Below are 21,783 nucleotides of genomic sequence, written 5' to 3'. Positions count from 1 at the left end.
CCTGCAGCCTGGTTTCTTATAAATTCACTGGAAACAGAGTTTGTCTGAAGACTGCATAGGAAATGAAAGTAAACGCCTGCACTTAGAAAACTGCAGTTAAACCAGACTCCATGGAAATAACACACAATACCCAGAAGTCTATGTAGAATTGTCCCTTGTGCTGGCAGAGGACCTTCGCCCCTGCAGGCTGGGACAGTGGCAATGGAGCAAATGGTGTGCTGGCCCTTCCTTTCACAAAGGTGTGGACACTCTAAGTGCCAAGGCTGTGGGTGGGGTCCCCTGGGCCTGTGCTGCTCTGATTCCCTATCATTGTAAGGTTCTCTTTTCTCCCTGAAGTGTTCTGACTGTCTTTCTTCTCTCTACCCCAACCCCATTTTTTTGTTTTGTTTTATTTTGATTTTCTACTGCTCTCTGATTGGATCCTCCATAGGAACGCTTTGGGGTAAATATGTTCGATTATCTTTGAAGTAAACGATACAAGGAATGAGTTGGAGGAGCGAGAAAGTATGGTTGGGAGGGGAGGGGCTCACGCACTGAGAAAAGAGTGGTCAGTTTTTATTTATATCCAAGGGATCAAAATTAGGAGTCACCAAGCCTTCTTGGGAAATGGTCATTCTTATTGGTTTGGATATGTATTCGGCTCATATGTTGCCTCTTTTAGGTATGTAGACAGATGAGCCTAATGCAGTGAAATCGTTTGTAAAACATGCCAAAGTCTCTGGATGCTAAAGACCATATCAGTGCAAGCCTTTTGGATTATTTATATTCAGATCTGGGATTGAATAAAAGTGACTTGTAGGTCATGGCCTATAATCATTAAGAGAGTCTTAAAATAAACATTCTGGGCAAAGTCAGCATTCCTTCATTTCGATTAAATATCTTTTGGCCTCGTTTTCTGTGAAAGAATGGATGGACTTTTATCTCCCTGTCAGGGGGGTGGGGTGGGGGGTAGGTATCGCAGGCAGGTCGGGGGGAAAGCAGCCGGAAGCCTTGCAGTTTCCACCTGATGTTCTGGACCCCATTTCCTCAGATTGTTGGTGTAAGAGTAATCTGGGTCAACATGAAGAAAGAGACAGAGCCTGACTCCACTATTTAGAGTCTTGTTTTCCACCATTTGTGTGTTTTATAAATGACAACTATTTGAATTGAATGCAAATATCTCAGGGGATGAACAGAGAAGAAAGAGAAATGCAAATTTATTTGTTCATTTTATTCCTAAAAATAAAAAGAGAAACATACTGTCACTATTAGGAGTAAACATTTCCAAGAGGCTGACTAGGGAGGATCAATAGCTGTAGGGCCAGGATAAAGGTAGGCTGGGCCTGCAGTTTGGGCCTCCTCCAGCTGAGTGGCTCTCTGCAGCCTGTGCTAGGTACACACCATCTGCAATGGAAGGGACTGCGGGAACAGCCAGCCACACAGAGGTACTGGGGTGTGACCCAAGGTCCTGGCTAGAAGCCTGCATGACATGCTTTCTCTGGAACACGTGGCCCAGTGAGAGTGTCATGTCTGCCACCCTGCCTCACCTTGCTGTCTCCTGAACTAATGAACTGTGCAGCGGTGACAAACCCAGATTAAGTCTAGTGCCCTGATGAGACTTGCTCTCAACTGTGGGTTCATCAATTCAGCAAATATCATTTGAGAACCTATCATTTGACAAGCACTGGATTAGGCACAGTAGGGATCTGAAGTGGGCTACTGCTCACGTTCCCTAGTGGATATGTCTTCTGTTTTCATTGTGCCAATGTGGTAATCAGCAGCATTAGACTGGTAGTTAGGGAAGGAAGTGTTTATTAACATATGTGCATGGATGCCTCTGTGTGCCTGTATGTTCCTCTGTGTGTGTATATATGAGTGTGTACGTGCATGTGTATGTGTGTTCATGCGTGCACACTGGGAAGTGATTTGAGAATATTCCTGAAGCATTTTTCGCAGGATGTCCCTGGAGTCAAATCTGACTCAGTTTCTGGCTTCTTGCCTCCATCTCTCCCATACATCTCTCCCCTTTTAGCCTGTTGTTACTAATGCCATAGTTTGAATGTCATTTTTATTTCTCCCCCATTCCATATGATTCCCTGGGGGCCTCTCCCCTGCAGAACCAACAAAGGACGGGACATCAAGACCATCAAGTCTCTGCGGGTGCTCCGAGTTCTAAGGCCACTGAAAACCATCAAGCGCTTGCCCAAGCTCAAGGTAGTGTTTACAGAGTTTGTTCCCATCAAATCCCCTTCTCCCGTCTTCTCTCTTTAGCCATGGCTGGCCTGCCTTTGGAGAATTTGTTCTGGGAATATTCCTTTTTCTCACACGGATATCGAAGTTCTTTTCATCTGCCTGAGCTAAAGGTCTTAGTTTCAAAGGAAAATAACCAACATCCCAAGAAATCTATAAGAAAGCTTTTCCTTTTAAGTTCAGACCCAGATGGTATCTTCTCTCCGGTGTGATATGTCATCCAAGAGGGAATCCTGTGTGGCTTTGTCCTGGGGCCTCCTATGTCCCCAGTGCAGACCCAGAACACCAGAATGGAAGCAACGGGATCCCTCTGTGTGTTCTGGTCTGCATATTTTTTAAGGCCGAGTATCCTGGGACATTTTCTTTTTCTTATAACTCAAGAGGAGAAGAGGCTCTTCTAGCCCTACCCTTCATAATTTTGAGGCACAGATAGGTCAGTAACTTGTCCAAGGACATGCAGTCCATTTTTGGCAGAGGCAGAGAAGAAATGGGAAGTGAGCTGACATGAATTAAGTTCTTCCTATTGCCAGGACGTTTACTAGGTATCTTACCCAGATTTCTCCTTGTCTAATATGCTCCCTCCTCAACTCCCCTGGGGCTCCACCTTCCACGAGTCTCCCTGCCTCTCAGGAAAGCTTCCTGCACTCTATCACACAATTCTGCTAGACTGTTGAGCCCACCTGCCCCACCCCGCATACTTTGCTGTTAGTGGAAGCTGAGGCTCCATGGGAGGAAAGTTCTTTCTCTCTGAATTCCTGTGAATGACAGCAAGCCACTGCCAGGGAGAGGACCAGAGCTCCTGGTTTCCAGCCCCAAAGTCTTTCTGCTGCTCAGGCCACATAGCCAGTCAAGCCCCATCTTCAGGGGCTACACCAGAATACTTCCCAGCAAGCAGACTCAATTCCCTAACTTCAGCATCACATGGAATCATGCAGTGCTTCTCAAGGTGTGGGTCATAGGCCACCTGCATCAGGATCACCTGGGTACTTCTTAAAATCCAGATTGCTGACAACCGCAACACAATAGAGCCAGACTCCCTGTGGGAGGGGCTTGGAGTGCGCCTCCTAAACGGGCTTCCCAGGTGACTCTTAGAATATAGTGTAGTTTGAGAACCCCTGTCAACATTAAAAAGAACCCACTTGAGTGCGAGGCTCAGCTCTAGGACTTAGAAGCTATATGACTCAGGGCAAATTACTTATTCTTTGACTTTCTTTCACGTGGGAAATGAGGACACATTGTAACTCATACATCTGTGGTGTGGAGAAAATGAACTGACGTGAGTGGTCCCTGTTAGAAAACTCAACAGTTCCTCTGGAATGCCTGGGCCTGCTCTCCCAAGCCTGCCACGGAGGACACAGCTTGGGGAGGGCTCTTGTGCACTTGGCTCTCCCTTGCTTCTCAATTCCCACTTCCTATTGAATTCTCATCACCTCTGATGCTCTTTGCCCACTCTACCCCAGACCTCCTTCAGGCCTCATAGCACTGCTTCCCTTTCAGCCATTTAGCTCTGCAGAGAGGAGGCAAATCTAACTAGGTTTGTGAAACAGAAGAAAAGTCACTTCTGAGAGGCCCCGATGTGACTGAAACCTGGCTACCTTTCAGAGCCCAGGGCCCTGGCCCACCGCGTGGGTTCCCAGAGAGAGACACCCATGCTCCCAAGGAAGTGGCCTGGCCGACTGTTGTCCTCCCTGGCTACCCCACCTTCCCCCCTGGAGGAAGCACTTCTCACAGTGTCAGCTGTTTCTTACCACCTTCCTGCCCATAAATGCTCATTGGGTTCTGCCTCACACACAGAGCGTGGCCAGGCTGCCTTGGGCCCTGACCCTTATCAGTATTGTCAGTGATCCTGCAGGGCAGGATTCAGTGGGCCTCAAGGAGAGTGCAGACAAGCTTGATGAGATTAGTTAATAGGCCAGAGAAAGCACCCTGCAACCTGGCTTAATTCTGTTAAATTAGAAAGGGCTAGTTCCTCGCTCTGCAGCTCCATAACCTGAGAGAGACGTAGGTGGCTCTGATGATTCCACAAGGGTGCCTGTCACTTACATTCCCTGCAGTGTTGAACTAATTAAACCAGCAGTGCTTCACCCAGTGCTGCAAAGAAGCAACTGCACAAATGCAGCACCACCGTGGGGCTAGATTGTCCTGTGAGCTAAACCTAAAAACCTAGAAAATAACCTGAAAATGCCCTGCAATGTATTGAATTCCCATGTAACTCCTCACAGCTTAGGGCCTAGAGTGGAGGTCTCTGGAGGTCTGTTGCCTTTTAACTGAAGTGTAAGTCCCTAGTTCTATCTACCCAGCCTCGCCATCTCTAAGAGAAGGTGTGTATTGGTCTTTCCCACATTACTTCTATTGGTCTTCATCCCAAATGCAGCCACCTTCACTAGAGAACATTTACATGAAGTGCTGAATATAATCATAAATGTATGAACTTGCTATGAAATATTAGTGAAATGAACAAAGATGATAGTGTATTATTACCTGATCCTTTTAGAAAGGTAAGGAGAAAACAATACATAATCAGTATATAAATAGAATCTAAGAACGTCACCAAATAAAGCACAAGCTATTTAAAGACTAAAATGGGCTAAATGATCTCAAATATTCCTTCCAGCTATACACTTCTATGCTTCACACTAAGTGGAGTACCCGTACCAGGATCACACAGAGGACCGCATTCCTTGCTTGATATCATCTGATTTCTACTGCGTTGGGTCTACATTCAGTTTCAGAACATGTGTTCCCATCCCAGGTGGTAGGTCCTTGCAGTCATAACCAGCTTAGAAGCCAGCCCTTAATCTCATGAGCACCACCTCACCTCTTAGCAGGAAATTCTCTCCTGGGACAACTTCTTGGTGGGGCTGGGTAGTGGTGGTATGGCCCAGCTCGGCTCTAGGCAAGTATGCAGACCATCACAGGGTTCACACAGCAGGGCTGTTTGCTCTGTCCACAGGCCGTCTTCGACTGCGTAGTGACCTCCTTGAAGAATGTCTTCAACATACTCATTGTGTACAAGCTCTTCATGTTCATCTTTGCTGTCATCGCAGTTCAGCTCTTCAAGGGAAAGTTCTTTTATTGCACGGACAGTTCCAAGGACACAGAGAAGGAGTGCATGTAAGTGCCACCAGCGCATTCCACTTGATTTTGCTAAAGCATGTCCTGATGATCCCACTCCACCACCACAGGTCCACCCTCCCTCCTTTCTATCTTACCCATCTCTGCTCTTCTTTCAGCAAAAAGACAAAATGGAATCAATAAACTTTTTACTGAGTGCCTCTTTTGTGTCAGACATGAAAACTTGAGTGTAAAATATCTCGTACCATGACATTTTACACTCGAGTTTTCATTTCAAACCCCTATAACCAGCTATTGAAATAAGTTTTATTTGCTTATTATACAAGTGGAAGCTAAGACTCAGAAAGTTTAAGCAAGTTGCTCAAGGTTACACAGCCAGTAGTGAAAGGGTTAGGATTTACTCCTGTATCTATTGGGCACCAAATCCCATTTTTGCTCCATGGTAAAAATACCTTCCTTTAATAAAATTCCTTTTGCCTTACACATGTATGGTGATCATTATTACCCCCACATTATTGCGGCCTGTAGAATTTGCTGACTCTTCTGTAGAATGAGCTATAGTGAGGAGGCTCTCTTTCATTTCTGCTCTGGTTTTAGAGGCAACTATGTAGATCATGAGAAAAACAAGATGGAGGTGAAGGGCCGGGAATGGAAGCGCCATGAATTCCACTACGACAACATTATCTGGGCCCTGCTGACCCTCTTCACCGTCTCCACAGGGGAAGGATGGCCTCAGTGAGTGATTGAGTTGTCATGCTTGTCTGTGGCTGTGATAGGACCCCTGGTTGCCTTGAGAAGCTGACTCAAGGTGAACAAGGCTCACGCTTTGTTACTGTATCAGGGAAAGTAAGGGGTTTTGAGAAGGTGACACAGGCAGAAAAGAGGAAGAATGAAAATTCTTCAGGCAAAAATAGAGAAGTGGGTGAGCAAATCAGGAAAATATTTGAAACTCTTAATCTTTTAGCCAATTATTGAGGAGTCAAGTGGAGCCATCTGACTTCTATGGAATAAATGAGTTTTGAACAGCCCTGTACCCATAAGGAGAATTCCTGAGAGCTGTTATAGACAGATTTATCCTCCAGGGGGGCCCAGCACCTGAAAGCCTGAGGATTGAGGGTTAAGAATGAGTTGGCAAAACCCAAAGGCACTTCCTGTGATCATGAGGAAGACCACAGAATGCAGGTCTTATGCTGCCCGTAGTTGAAAGCTAATTTCTCAGAGACTTAGCAATGACTAAGACACCACTCTCTGGTGGCAACAGGTTCTACTTGGCAGCAAAATGTTAAATGGGAATCTGGGAGTCTCTTTGTATTGAACATGACAACCTAAACTATGAAATGGTGTCCTTCTGTTGCTTAGGAGTTGAGTGCGTGATGGAACAGAGGCTAGAAAGAGAAGTGGATTGTTGATAGCAGGATATGACAACTTGGGTTTGGACTCAAAAAAAATTAATGGAGGATCTGCAAAGTCAAAGAAGTCAGATAAAAAATTATAATAGGTGGCACATTTCCTAATGAAGCCAAGACTGTCATCCACCATCTGTGCCCTCTTGTTCTGTCCCCATAGAGTTCTGCAGCACTCTGTAGATGTGACAGAGGAAGACCGAGGCCCAAGCCGCAGCAACCGCATGGAGATGTCTATCTTTTATGTGGTCTACTTTGTGGTCTTCCCCTTCTTCTTTGTCAATATCTTTGTGGCTCTCATCATCATCACCTTCCAGGAGCAAGGGGATAAGATGATGGAGGAGTGCAGCCTGGAGAAGAATGAGGTAATGACAATTGGTCTAAAGTGGGGAGCAGCAGGGGCTCCAGAAAGGATTCTTGGGCCAGCAATGTAAGAAAGGAGGACTGCATTTTCTTAACTTGATTAAGAATTATAGAGAGAAGATGGGAAAAGTAATTATTCAGCCATTAAATAAACATTTTCCAAGCACTGTTTAAGGCCCACGTATGAGGCACGGAGATCTGGAAGATATGTAAGATGTTTAACATGCAGTCTTTACCTTTGTGTGCACATAGTCTAGAAAACAATGATAACTTCAGATATCTGCTTATCTGACTGTGACCTTCCATGCCATGTACTTGCTGTAAGGGCAGGGAATGTGTCTTATCGCAGCTTTTCCAGCAACAAGCATAATTCTGGCACATTGTAACATTTCAAAAGCTGTTTTTGAAATTTCTTTATTTTATTTTATTTTTTCGATGGAACTGAACTAGAAACTGTTAGGGACTGTAAGAGAAATGCGACATAAAGTGCTGTAGAAATACATAGGTAGGTAGATCTTTACTTCTGACTAAGGACATCAAGGAAGGATTCCTGCCTAAATAGCTCAGCCACATGCTGTGTAAAGGACTTTTTTAATAACCGTGAAGTCCCTACTCCATGTGGCAACACCTCCAGTTTTGTGTACTCCTTTAAGGTGATGCCTTGTCTGTAGTTTTGTCCAAGTGACCCCAGTTGCCATCTTTACTTGCCCAGCCCTGCCCTTTTTCCCATTCACCGTCCTCCTCTTCTGAGCATGGAACAGAGCCTGCCATGGTAGATCTAGGGGATTTGAATTTGTGCTAATAACCATGACTTTCTTGCAGAGGGCGTGCATCGACTTCGCCATCAGCGCCAAACCTCTCACCCGCTACATGCCGCAGAACAGACACACCTTCCAGTACCGCGTGTGGCACTTTGTGGTGTCTCCGTCCTTTGAGTACACCATTATGGCCATGATCGCCTTGAATACCGTTGTGCTGATGATGAAGGTGAGAGGAGAGAGGCACAAGAGCCGACTGAGCCCCAGCGATGGTTCCCTCCCAGGGCAAGTGGGAAGACACCCCAACATCCCAGCCCATCACTGCTTTACCTACTTTTCCATCATTGAATCCTTTTGTGATCTTATTTTGTTCAATAACCCAACCTCTGGGGCTTTGGGGGTCCACTGAGCAAAATGCAGTGCAGACTATAGTAGCCATCCAGGGGCTCCCAAGACCTGAGATGGCAATGGGAGGCAGCTTCAGACAAGGGTGGAAAAATCAGGAGACAGAGATCCATCATCACGGGGTCTAAAGGAGCCTTGGAGTATTCAGAGAGGCTCATCCTATTTAATACTAAATGACTAACTCCAGTAACTAACTCTAGAAAATGTTTCTTCCCTGCCCACCCTCATCTCTAGGAAGACTGGCTGTTTTGCTATTAAGTCTGGTGGGGCGTGGGTCTGTGTTTTCCTTTGTTTTGTTGGGTAGAATATGTGGTTCTCCTCTCCAGCACTCGAAGTCCATCTCTCCTCCTGTACCACACACCAGAGTGTCCCACAGGGCAGGAATGAGAGATGGCCAACCTCAGTGACATGTATTCCCCCTCTTACCTTAAGGCTGTGATTCTTTCTCTCTTCTTTTTTCTTCCTGGCAGTATTACTCTGCTCCCTGTACCTATGAGCTGGCCCTGAAGTACCTGAATATCGCCTTCACCATGGTGTTTTCCCTGGAATGTGTCCTGAAGGTCATCGCTTTTGGCTTTTTGGTATGTTGCTGAATCCTTCCCAGCACTGGGCTTTTCTCTTTCTGTTGGGTGCCTTCCCAGTCTTTGTTGAAGGGGAGGTGGTTACTGCTATTCCAGAAATCACCCACCTAGATGTAGGCTCGTTTTGACTGCTCAGTAAACTGCCGTAGAGACAAGATGATGTGTGAGGAAGCTGGGAGAAAGGGCAAAGGAAGCCACAGCCATCAGCCTGGTCCTGTGAAATTCTGTCAGCAGTCCAGAGGCGGCCATCATTGAGTTTCACTAGAACTGCAATTTATGTGTAGATGAAGGAGGAAGCCAAAGATTGGACTAATAAACTTCAAGTGCTTATTTACTGGTAAAAGGTATAACAGTTTTATAACACAAATGGGAAAATAACTATCTCTCTTAGCCTCAAACATAGCAAATAATAGATTTTACCTATTAGTCCTTCTGCCATTAGTAACATGAAGAGTAATTTCTGCCAAAGAAAATAGGTGTTTATTACTTATGCCTATAAAGGCTAATGACCTTTAAGGGGTGTGTCTGTGTGTGTGTGTGTGTGTGTGTGTGTGTGTGTGTATGGAGTGCAAGGGGAAGGATTCTGGAATTAAGTTTGAGGAGGTTTGGGGATGATGAATTTTTCTGCCATGAGCCCTCTTTTTTCTTCTCAACTACTATTAATAATTATAATTGTTGGGCAAATGCTTGCATCTGTCCTCAAGAGTGTTAAGAAAATCTAGCCCTTTGCTTCAGTGCCCTATAAACAAGATAAGCCCCTTGGCCACCCTCCCCCCAACTTGCTTCAGTGTGTGCAGCGAGTTCAGTGGGATGCAAGCCCATGTGACAGCTGTTTCACACTTACTTAGGATGTGAGCTACCATTTCAAATTACATGTGTGTATGGCTTTCCCTGCAAGGAGGAGAACTTTGCTCATTATCTGAATAAGTGTTTGTCTGGTAGCAGCTTTAACAGAGACTCTGGGCTGGGTTCGATAATTGTGAGTGTTGATTATGGGGGCTGCTTTTGGTCTCCCAGCGGTTCTTTGAAAAACCATTAATTTGATCATTTTGGGTGGAGAGTTTAAGGGAACCAATTGCAGTTGGCTGTATTGTGTTTGCCTGGCTCCCTTTTGAGTGTTTTGAGACTTGGGGAAATAAAAAAGTAAAAGAAACTACTACCAACAAAGATGCCTTTATAATACAGTCTAGCCCTGAGCAGGGGGAGCTGAGAGAGAGTGAGACGCAAGCACCACAACAGGGAAATTTTTTCTATGCATGTTGATTACTTGTATGTGGTATTGACATTGTCTGTGACTTAAGTCCCATTATGTGTCTAATTATGGTGAGTGCTGAATATATACTCACAGCCTTAACTAGATTCGGCCCTTGAAGCCTGCCTCCTTCCCACCCTACCCCCATGTTTTCATTCAAGGTCTAGGGGGATTTTCACTCTGTAAAAGGTACCACTAATTCTGATAAGTCTTTACATTGTTAAGGCACTCTAAGCTTTCAGAATATTGTAATATATACTATTTCGTTAGATCTTCTCAGTGACTCTGAAATAGGCATGGCAGATGTCACTATCATAATTGCCATTATTGTTGTTGTTATTTTAAATGAGGAAATTGAAGTTCAGAAAAATTGTATAGCTTCTTAAAGATTACACAGTGAAAGGCAATAGAATTGCAAGGCAAAATGGGAATAAAAAGGGAAGGGAAAAAGAAAAAGAGGGAAAGATGTAACAAAAATTGGTTGGCTATTAAGTACCAAATGCTTTACATATTGCTTTTCTCTCCATAACAATATATTAAATAAGCATTCTTATTTTCTCCTTTTTATGGATGAGCTGGAGCTCAGAAAGGTTGAATACTTTGGCTAAGATTAGTAAGAGGTAGGGCCAGGATTCAGACCCTGTTCTATCTGACTTCAAAGCTCACAATAATCTAGTCTACACTGCACTGTACTATTCTATACCATATACCAGTGTTCTAGTCTATACCACAGCATGCTATTCTGTATTGTAAAGCATTGTTAACTGGAATCCAGAGCTTCTGGTCCTCTGAGACCTAGATCCATGCACCAAGGTTTAGAAAGAATTAAAACCAAGAATTAGGAAGTTCACCCCAGGTTGGACAATAGGAGAGCCCTGAGAATTGAGGAATTCAGAGACTTAATTTAGCTCCACCACTGATAGACTAAATATTCTAATGGAAAGTGAATTTATGAAACTGTGTGATTCAGTCTGTCCATATGCCCCACAGGTACATGTGGCTTTGTAATAAGGCCTCTTTCAGCCTCATTTTCTCATACATAAAATGAAGATAACAGTAGCTACCTTATGGCCTTAGCTACTTTGTTGTATGTATCCAATTAAGTGATGTTCATAACCTTCTGAGTGGGTGTTCATTAAATGTAACTTCTCTCTCTCCACATTCCTTTTCTTTCTTTATTGGGTATTTTCCCCCAACTCCTCTTGCCAACTCTTCCATTCAGGACTCTATGAACATGGGATATTTTTCACTCCCTGCCTCTAGGATCCATGAGAAGAATAAATGAGTTGAAAGAATGCCAAAGGCCTGGACTAGTGTCTGGCTCATGTAGGAATTCAATGATGCTAGTTGTGAGGCTGGGATGGAGTATACTTCTGCAGTGCTCTGAGAGTCTCTTGTGTTTTATTCCAAGGATAGAATAAAATAATCCATTGTCCTGTGATCTTGCTGAGGATATCAATTACAGGTGTTTGAAATTTTCTCCTCTTTGTACTTTCTCTGTCTCCTCTGAATTTCTTTATTCTGTTGATTTAAATCTCTGTTTTCTGTGTTACAGACTGCCCTTTAAATGTCCCAGGGGCAAGCAAGTGAATTGTTTTTGAGATTCAAGTGTCCTTTTTGTTTGTTTTTAAAGGAACATAGTCTAAGGTCTGTGTTCATCTGAGCCTAGGAGATGGATGCATAGTCCACCCTCTCCTGTTAAATGGAGTGTTATCTGGTTGGTGGATTTTCCAGGCTCTTTATATCTCCTTCAGCCCACTCATTGTATTACTGCTTCCTTGTACTTAGTTACATCTCCTCAAAAGATGTAACAGCAGAGAAAGAGTGGAAAGATGAAGTCTATTTATCCTATTACCAATCAGTAGTTGGTTTGAAAAGGCTCAATGGAGTTAGAAGGAGATTTTTGGCACATCTGTAACCTTCAGTCACTTATGACTTGTGTGACTTTTGTTGATAGTTGAAAGTCAGACTGTATTTTATAGGGCACTTGATGCAATAGAGATAATTTAAAAGTTATAGCTGTATGACCATGGCAATGGTTTCACAGGTACAAACGTTTCCCCAAACCCATCAAGATATATCCATTAAATATGGATAGCTTTTTATTTTTCAATCATGCCTCCATAGAGGTTTTTAAATACATAAATATTTGTTAAAAATAAAAATTGAAAAAAACATTTTTTTACATACGAGCTTTTGGTGACAGTTTCAAAAATAAAGTCTTCAAATAGTGATAGAACTGCTTTCCAAATGAGAAATTTCCAGATCAGTAAAGGAGAAATGGCATCTCTGGTTAGAAATGGGAAACTGAAGCCAAAGTAAGAGTGAACTTATGCATGAATTGACAAGTTTTATTTCCAAGGGACAAACAAAGTTATATAATGAAAGATGTCTTTTCTCCTTTTTTTTTCTTTCCTTTTCTGATGTTCCTATGACTGAATTCATTTGGCAGAACTATTTCCGAGACACCTGGAATATCTTTGACTTCATCACCGTGATTGGCAGTATCACAGAAATTATCCTGACAGACAGCAAGGTGAATGGCTTATAAGATCCATGTCTGTAAGCTTGGTCCTGGAGTAGCATTTTTAAAACTCCTCTGTATATTCAGTCCATTTTTAACCCACCAAAGCAAATGCGTACCCCTCTAAGTGTTGGAAATTTACTCCCTTGCTGCTCGGCATCAGCCAGGGAATGCAAACTTGGGAGTGGCACTGGATCTCCGGGAAGGCTTTGTTGATTTGCCTGACTCAGGCAGCAGACCTCTAATGGGGTAGGTGGAATAGACGGTGTCAGAAGAGAGCTAGCATGCATAGCGTTGCACTAGATTCTCAAAGGAGGCACAGTATCTTTGCCCTCAAAGTTCACAGACCTGTATTTTTTCCATAAACTTGTTCCTTCTAAAGATGACTTGGAGAGCTCAGGGTAACTCTCTTTGAATATTAGAGGGCCAGCGTGTGCTAGAGGGGTTCCTAGATCTGCTCTTTTTGGCATCTAAGTGCAGACTTCAGGCCACTCAGTAGAAGACTAGGGAGGCTGGTTTTGTGTGCAGGGTACCCTTCTCCAGTACATCCTTTACCCTTCTACCTGGGGATAGAGAGCAGGCATGGGAAGGCTTAGGAGATGGGCCTCACTGGCCAGCCCATCAGCTGGAATTGGGGTTAACAAAGACAGAGACTGTGTCCCATTTATTGGAATGAGGGATAAATACACAAATACTAGTGCTTAGATTTTTCTAAATCACCATAATGTTCCTAATTATATGTTTCCTTTTGGTCCACCAGCTGGTGAACACCAGTGGCTTCAATATGAGCTTTCTGAAGCTCTTCCGAGCTGCCCGCCTCATAAAGCTCCTGCGTCAGGGCTATACCATACGCATTTTGCTGTGGACCTTTGTGCAGTCCTTTAAGGTAAGAGGTACCAGCAAATCCTCTCTGAGGGTTGTCATATCAGACAGTACAGCCAGGCAACACTGGCATCATTACCCAAGTCCCTTCACCTCTGGGAAGCTGAAGCTAGTAGAACGGGTGTTTGTTAGAAGCATTCAGTAAATACTGCAATTCTTAGTTACAGCACAGCTTGGCTTGACTGGGATCAGCTTATGTCTACTGGATAGAATCTTATTTTAGAAAAACACCTTGACTTTGTGACTCAGGCATCCTCTCTGTCTGCTGAGGCAGGGGACACATTTTATAAGATGTGCTTCATCCATAGAGATTCCAGACAGTCCTGAGTAACCCCATCCATGTAAAGAGCCAGCCATCTGTAGTCAGATGTCCTCTGCATTTTCAGGAACTTTGGGTGTTTTTATTTCACATGAAAGTTTTTCAAAGGACTCATTGAGTTGTGTTTCATAGAGAGATGATTCATACTTAGCCCCACCTTTGTCTTCATCAGTGTTTATTTCCTGAGCCACTGAACACAGGGTATACTAATGGCCACCTCTGCGTCCTACAAATAAATCGGGACATCTGGGCAGGTTAATATGATGTGTTTCTGCTGCACAGTCTCGTGGAGCTGTACAGAGGTGTACATATGATAAATATAAGTAAAAAATTGACAGCTGAGACCCAGACTTTGAGTAAAAGTTTCTTAAACATACTGAAATATCTTTGGACTCTAGCAAATATCATAAATTAGTTGTTTTTAAGCTTTGGGGGGCCTAAATGTTGTTCAAATGCCTGTTCTTACTAAAACGAGTTTTTCAGTGAATGTGTTTAAAAATAAATTTGATGGAATTAAGTGATTCAAAGATGAGAAATTATGAATTCACCAAATTGACTTTCTTATTTTAATTATTTATAGTTTAATTAAAAATTAAGCTAAAGAAGGCAAGCCAGTGAATTCATGGTTTCTCATCACTTGGAAAAGGATTTCTCCCCACATCCATCATTACTGATTTACTTCTTCATCGAGGACCTGGGATTTTGAGATGTGAGATCAATTTTAAGGATGTTCTGGCTCCTAGGAGCGACCTTGACATTTTTTATCATATCCAGAGCAAGTGTTTGGCGTAATGACTCCCACGAGGCCTCACTTCAATGAAAACTATTTTTCTAAAGTTATATATGGAGGATAAATCTAAAACCTTAGTGAGAATTTTCTGAGTCTCAGGTGATTTTGGATTTAGAATTGGAAACACAAGATGCTTTTAAAACCTTTTTTTTTTTAGAGGATTGCCCAACAAACTTCAGTGGTTAGTCTTTTAAGAAATATGTGTCATCCTGTCATATTATCACAATCACCAAGTCTCTGAGAAACCATATACTATTGAGGGCAAAGAAAATATTGTCAAAAATTGATGGCCAAATGGTTGGCTTATTCCAGCAAATACTACAGAGAACAGGGAAGACAGGTGAATTTGCCTCCAGGTGACACTGTGTTATAGATAGATGTTTCCTTTTCAGAACAGTTCTGTGACACAGTATAGAAGTTTGATTTTTAAAAGTCAGATTAACAAAGGCTACCTCTGCAAATAGAAAGCAGAGAGCCACATGATATAAACAGCATCGCCATTGCCTATACCTCCCCCACCCTCCCCTAAACAGCATCCAGTTTTCTACCTCTGACCCCTACTCTAGAGTTCTTCCCTCTTTTCCCTTATTTTGTGTTAGAATGTATAAACATGACAAGAAAGGAAAACAGAATGAATCTTTGCTTTTCTCCCTACATTGGGAGTAGGGAGAGATAAACTAGGGACTAGAGTGGAGACAGTAGAATAAGGGCAGAAGGTAAAGATGAAAGGTAGCAGCACTGCAGGCACAAGAAACCCTGTCCTTCCTTCTGGCTTTCTGTAGCGGAGGTCCACATTGCCCATTAAAGTGTAGTCAACCCCCATCACAGAGCCTAGGAATCAACACTTCATTGGAGAGGGAATTCTCCCACCCACTTTCAGTTGCATTTTAATTTTAGCCTCTCTTCAAGTTGTAAATAGTCTCATAGGGCTCTTCATTTTGTTAGTGCTGTTGAAAAGCTCTGCCCTGCTCATGCAGTCTGAAAGCCTCAATTGATCTCCTGGGATTCATGGTGTGCACAATCAAGACAGGGTGGAGACTCCTCGTAGCACTGTCTGCCAGGGAGCTTAGTGGATGGTAAAGAAGAGGGACTTCTCTGGCAGCGCTGAGATCAACGCAAAATTACAGTGTCCCACTCTGGCCCCAAATCCAAACTGTCCTATGTCTGCATCCTCCTCCAGCACCAAGGCCAGTTCCCTGCCTCACATCTCCTTGCCTTGACCCTCACCTCTAAAACTGAAATGTTATCCCAAAGTGGCAATAAGCATGCACAGTATGGAATTTTGTGCCACATGGCTTCATGGCAGAGTTTTTTGGTGGCTAACTTACCATGCTTTTGCATGAAACATAATAAAACGTCAGGAGGCTTAAACACTGGGAAATGACATTTCATCAGAAAATGAATGACCTTTCTAGGAACTTACAAACAAGTGAGACCCCAGTCATTTCATTTTGATTCCAGATTCTTCATTATGGGTGCCACTTTGGGTATGGGAGTGGGAGGGGGTAATACAGGGATTTGGAAGCCAAAGCTAGGTGCTTCATATTTAATTTGCATCACAATTGCTAGGTTATTAATTTTCTGCATGGCAAGTGGGATGAACCCCAAGCCCAGGAAGTTTTCCCAGCTTTCCTTCTAGATATGGGCTATATTTATGGGTGAGTGAATCTTCCTGATAGAGGTAAATTTTAAGCCTCCCTTTGGCCAACTGTTTACCTATCTGTCAGAGGACAAGGATGCCTGAGAAAGTACTGCACCTCAAAACAGAACAACCCCAGGGAAGAGGGAGTCCCAGTCTGTGTTTGCATTAGCCTCCAGGCAAGATCCTGTACTGCCGGTGACTGCAGGTTGTTGAGCTTGGGTGCTGCTTTTCTTTGATTAACGTCTTATCTCTGCTTTCCTTCCAGGCCCTCCCTTATGTCTGCCTTTTAATTGCCATGCTTTTCTTCATTTATGCCATCATTGGGATGCAGGTGAGCTGGTAAATCAAGGGCCTGGTGGGGGACAGCTGTTACCCAGATAATCTCTGGCTTAGCAACCTAAGCATGCAAGACTTGAAGATGCTTTGAATCCCTTCTTGCCTAAGGGTGCTCCCCTGAGGTCTTGTCACAGTGTGACCTTGGGAATTTCACATGTGCAGTGGCTCCCCATTTTAGCTTGCCTAAGTATTCAGGGTAGTCTGGTACAGGGGCTTCATCTCAGGTTGTCAGATCATGGTGCTAATTCATAAGCAGCTGGGCTTCTGTGGTGACAGCCATAGAACTAAAGCAAAGATGACACCATTGTTCTTAGCCAGAAAGATCCCCCAGGAGACTAAGAGTCTATTTCTCAGGATCTCTGGTATTTTGACTTGGCCTAAAAGAAGGTCAGATGTTAGTTCTTCCTGTAAATGGTGACACCAAATCACCACATATAGTCATGGCTGTCTTACAGAGTCTTATACTTACACAGTCTTGACTGGCTGAGATTTATGCCCTAAGATACATTACTGTGAACAACTCATGGAGTTCCTGGCAGCCCGTTCATTCCCAGGGAGACTCAAGGGCCACATTCCAGCTAATTAGGCCATGCAACTTCCTGGACAGTTCCCTTGTTTTCCCACCCCAGGTATTTATGCAGGTAGCCAGAGGCCTACTAAGCAGAAGAAGCCAAAGGATCTTTCAAAGATGATGGTTGTTCTTGGTGGGTGAATTCCTACTGTAAATAACCAGCAGCACATCCCATGAACCTATCTGGTTGGAGACACAGGCTTTCTGCTTGTCTCCAGAGGGCTAACTTTCTGACTTGGAGATATTGTGACTAGATCCCAGCATAGAACTTCGGCTATGTGACAGCCTCCTGCAGTCAGGCAGTCTGGCTGCCTTGGGCCTGCCGGCTGCCTTCCCAACTGTGTTGCCACCTGGAGCTGCTGCTGGAGTGTCCCAGCCTTGCTGTGTCTGCAGCCTTTTCCGGAGCCTTTCTGAAATGTCTCTTCCTTTCACTCTTCTCTCTTGCCTGTACTTCTTGGTTTCATTCTTTAACTCTATTACTGGAGAATTTTGTTCTCTAAAAATACAGTAGAATGTCAAGTGTCAAAATGTGTAAGACTTGGTTGAGAAGTAGTGAGTTCTCCTTCACTGAGGATATTTCAGTAGGAATTTAATGATCATGTTGGCAGTGTTGGAAATAGAATTCCTGCTGAAGTTTCATATTGGCTTTGTAGCGTTCATGAAGTCCTGTCTAACTCCAATATATTTGATTCTGGAATTAAAATATTCTTGAAGAGCCAAATGAAAGCTTGATTTAAATTATTTTTTCAAAATTTATTTTTTATTGATGTATAATTGTAGATATTTTTGGGGTACATGTGATATTTTGATGCTCGTATACAATGTGTAATGATCAAATCAGGGTAATTGCTTTATCCATCACCTCAAACATTTATATCTTATTTATGTTGGAAACATTATAATTCTTTTCGTCTGGTTATCATTAAGTTCTTTTTGCCTATGCTCAAAATAGTTCTTACCCCTTTTCATCTTCAAACAAAATAAACTAGAATAACACCATCTCCAGTACTGATCTGGTATGAATATTGTTGATTCTGATAATGGTGATAATGCTGTTTATCATTATTTAAATTCCTTGGTGTACAAGACGCTGTACTAAATGTATGCATAGAGAGAGAGTGAGGGGGGAGAAAGGGAGGGAGTGAAAGGAAGAGAGAGCGAGCATGTCCAGACAAGACATATGACTAATGTTTCTGAGTAATGTGAAAACGTTTATAGGTGAGTTTCATTGTCTCCATTGATGCTTAGCATAGTTAAGTAACTTATAACATGCTCAAGTTCTCAGACAGTAAGTGAAAGAGGTGAGTTGTAAAATCAGCTCCGTCTGCTCCCTAGCCCATGTTCATAACTCTATACTGTGTCTCATCCCACCAGACAAGCAGACACAAGTATTTATTTTTACCCTCTAGTTGGAGGTAGAAGTTGTTCAATTATGAAATTGTAGTCTTCACAATAACTGTACGGTCTAACATCTTATTCCCCTCAGATTTCTTTCCAAAGGATATTAGCACTATGTCCATTCCACAGAGATATGAATGACATTTCTGCTATGACTTGCTTTGAGCTGGCCATCCCCATCCTGGTCTATGACAGAGACACAGCACCAAGCACAAAGCAGACACCTGAGCTTGTTGCTAGAGAGACTGTTTCTAATATAGTCACAACAAAACTGAGGGATCTGTACAAATAAACGCAAGGGCAGAGACAAGCTTTTGGAAAAATATTAATAGCAACAAGGTATGTCTATGAGAAAAACCATTATTATTCCAAACTTTCAAAGGCGCCTTGGAAAAAGGGACCTTTGCAGAAGAATCGGAAGTTAGAAAGGAGGAGTAACTTGCTGGGGATGAGAAAGAGCCCTGTGGCTACGTGGTGTCAGGAAGTGGGATTGTCAGCCTCAGCTCCTTCACTGAACAACTGTGTGAACTTGGTGAAGTCACTGTATCTCTCTGCACCTTAACTCCCTCACCAGTACAGTGGAGGTGTTGGTTAGAGACCTTCACAAGTCTCTTCTAGTTCTAAAGTTCTGTAATCCCAACTGAAATGGATTTAAATCTATACTCTCATGAGATTTTTCTATGAGGTCTCAGCATCCATTCTTTCTCTTCCATACCCTGTTGATGGAGGTTTAAGTTAGTGACAAGGACTAAGTGAAAAGTTGAAAAAAAAAAAGTACAAAAAATTTAAGAACATCTTCACAATAAATATGTGTTTTTGACTTAAATTATGTTTGTTTTGTTCTGCTTTTTGGTTTTTTTTTTTTTTTTTTTTTGTAAAGATGAGGTCTCACTGTGTTGCCCAGGCTTGTCTTGAACTCCTGGGCTCAAGCAGTCCTCTCACCTCAGCCCCACAAAGTGCTGGGATTACAGGTGTGAGCCACCATGCCCGGCTTGACTTAAATTATCTTAGATTCAAAATAGTTTTGGTTTCTTGGACTATTACACACATACTTTGTGCAAAATCGCAGTGTGCTCTGCAGTTAGTTTGTGATTGGATGAGGTGTTTGAGAAAATCATAATGAATTCAACTCATGATACCTCCAGAAGTGTCATAGGGAAAAAAGACACTGTAAGTTGTATGTCTGTGGTGAATCAGGGATAAATCATGAATTCCAAACCAAGAGGGAAGAAGAGGGCAGGAAATGTGAACAGGGCAAGGATAAATGTCAGTGCCCTCCTGGGGTATCCAGAGTTAATTAGATTTGACTGCTTGGGTGGGATTTTTTAAATGCTACTATTTGTCTCTTTGGGGCCCTCTAGCTTCTTCTTCTCTTTCCATTCTTCTCTGCTGCTGCCTCACTTGCCACCTCCATTCTCCCTGAGAGACAAGTAGTATTTGGGTTTTGAAAAACAGCATTGAGAACAAATTCCCAGAGCAGGTGTCAGTGGGAGTTACTTGAGCAAAATAGCTGGGGGCAGAGATTGTTCCTCAATTGCACATTCTAAAAACTGTGAGGGGGAAAATGTGTTCCATTTAGCATACATTGGATAAACTGAAGCATGTTCAATGCAGGCTGAAAATTGTCTCAAATGACTGGAAAAGTAACCCAGTAAGTCCTCGATTGTCTCAACATTGACTTGTGAGAATAGGTCCTGATACCCAAAATGTGGTTGGGGAAGGAGGGTGCATGTGAAAGCCTCCTTTTCATCTGAAGAGTGGAGGGGTTGACCTTGGCTCCAGGCAGTGCTGTGTCTGGGAGTTCATCATTACTCAGTCTCTGTGGATAAAGATCTCTGAGTGTTCCCTCTTTTGAATGTTCACAGTGATTACATTCTAAGCTCAGTAGCCAGCAGCAGATCAGCAAATCTCATTCTGTCACCCAGAATCTGCCCAAAGCCATTTTCTGTTTTCCTTTTCAAAGTGCCCAGTTGGCCCGACTTTCTCCATCCTATTGGCCTGGACTTCATTTTAGCTCCTGCATAAATGTTTCCTTTTGGATGGGATTTGGGTCTGTTGGATGATACATGTGGACATATATAAATATATGCATGTGGATATATGTGTGTTCAATCTCATAGATTCTACATTAATGACATACAGACCTTCTAAGATGTGACTCAATGGATAGAAACATATCTAAGGAAGATAGAGATGCCACTCTCTAACCTGATCTGCTTGTAAATTGCAGGGTGGCATCTGCCCAAGCCATAAATGATGTCTTCTTGCAAATCTGAATGCTCCCATCATGACTACCTGAGACAGGAAGAGAGGGGTAGCTCCTTCTGTGCACTCCTGCTGTGAGATAATGTCTTTGACAGACGCTTGAGTACCATGGTGACAGGTACCATGGAAATAAAAGACCAGATTAGGTGTAGGAGGAACTATGTACAGGCAGAATGACTTCAAAAGAGCTTGCGTTCTACGTTATGCTCGGACCTTGCTGTATGGGTCCCCTTTGCTGCACTAGAGCAGTGGAGGATAATTATTCTTGCATATCAGCCCAAAAGCACAGTATCCAGCAGCTCTCTGGGTCTGAGTTGTCTGCTTCAGGGGTAGGTCATCGGGAAGAGCCATGCAAGTGGCTTTGCCAACCCTCATGTGCTGGACACATCACACAGCTTGGTAATGCTCATTGTTTTCTGTTGTTTCGCTCCTCAAGGTATTTGGAAACATAAAATTAGACGAGGAGAGTCACATCAACCGGCACAACAACTTCCGGAGTTTCTTTGGGTCCCTAATGCTACTCTTCAGGTACCTGGATGCGTAACTGTCATAGCTGGGGTTCTCCTGATGGAGGGAGAGAGAGTTTGTCTGCCTCTTCCTCCCATTTCCCTTTGTATCTTTATTCCACTTCCTTTGCTCCTGTCAGTAGAAAGGGGAACAGGCAATGTCTTTGCCAAACTGCCCCTATAACATTAGAAAGTTTTGTCTTGTCTACAGCCATACCACCATGAATGTGCCTGATCTTGTCTGATCTTGGAAGCTAAGCAGGGTTGGGTCTGCTAAATACTTGGGTGGGAGAAAATTTCATCAATGTCTTTGGCTCAGCAGTTAATTTGCAAATTTTAACTTCAACATGGCCTGCAAGGGTTTGGGATGGGGGAATGTCAGGACAGTGTTTGCAGACCAAATTCCACTTAAGGGCTGAAACCTTGGATAGCCAGGTTTATGCTGGGTCTTAGAGAATCCCATGACTAGTAGCAGAGACCCCAT

At 43.1% G+C, this 21,783-nt stretch overlaps 1 protein-coding gene across 3 annotated transcripts in view; it reads left to right on the top strand.

The window, feature by feature from the left end:
- Positions 1 to 21,783, top strand: part of CACNA1E (calcium voltage-gated channel subunit alpha1 E) — a 498,274-nt gene that overhangs the window by 441,439 nt on the left and 35,052 nt on the right. For all 3 annotated transcript variants that reach the window (XM_057301979.2, XM_063603599.1, XM_063603598.1), the window contains 11 exons: positions 431 to 442; positions 2,097 to 2,193; positions 5,183 to 5,343; positions 5,902 to 6,039; positions 6,871 to 7,072; positions 7,893 to 8,057; positions 8,704 to 8,814; positions 12,519 to 12,602; positions 13,351 to 13,476; positions 16,489 to 16,554; positions 21,230 to 21,321. In XM_057301979.2, the coding sequence (XP_057157962.1) occupies positions 431 to 442; positions 2,097 to 2,193; positions 5,183 to 5,343; positions 5,902 to 6,039; positions 6,871 to 7,072; positions 7,893 to 8,057; positions 8,704 to 8,814; positions 12,519 to 12,602; positions 13,351 to 13,476; positions 16,489 to 16,554; positions 21,230 to 21,321 (1,254 nt within the window). The remainder of the gene's footprint in view (positions 1 to 430; positions 443 to 2,096; positions 2,194 to 5,182; positions 5,344 to 5,901; positions 6,040 to 6,870; positions 7,073 to 7,892; positions 8,058 to 8,703; positions 8,815 to 12,518; positions 12,603 to 13,350; positions 13,477 to 16,488; positions 16,555 to 21,229; positions 21,322 to 21,783) is intronic.

Source organism: Pan paniscus, chromosome 1 (assembly GCF_029289425.2).
Source record: "Pan paniscus chromosome 1, NHGRI_mPanPan1-v2.0_pri, whole genome shotgun sequence".
Taxonomy (NCBI): Eukaryota; Metazoa; Chordata; class Mammalia; order Primates; family Hominidae; genus Pan; species Pan paniscus.
The sequence above is the reverse complement of the archived record's forward strand: the minus strand, read 5'-3'. Positions and strand labels throughout refer to the sequence as shown.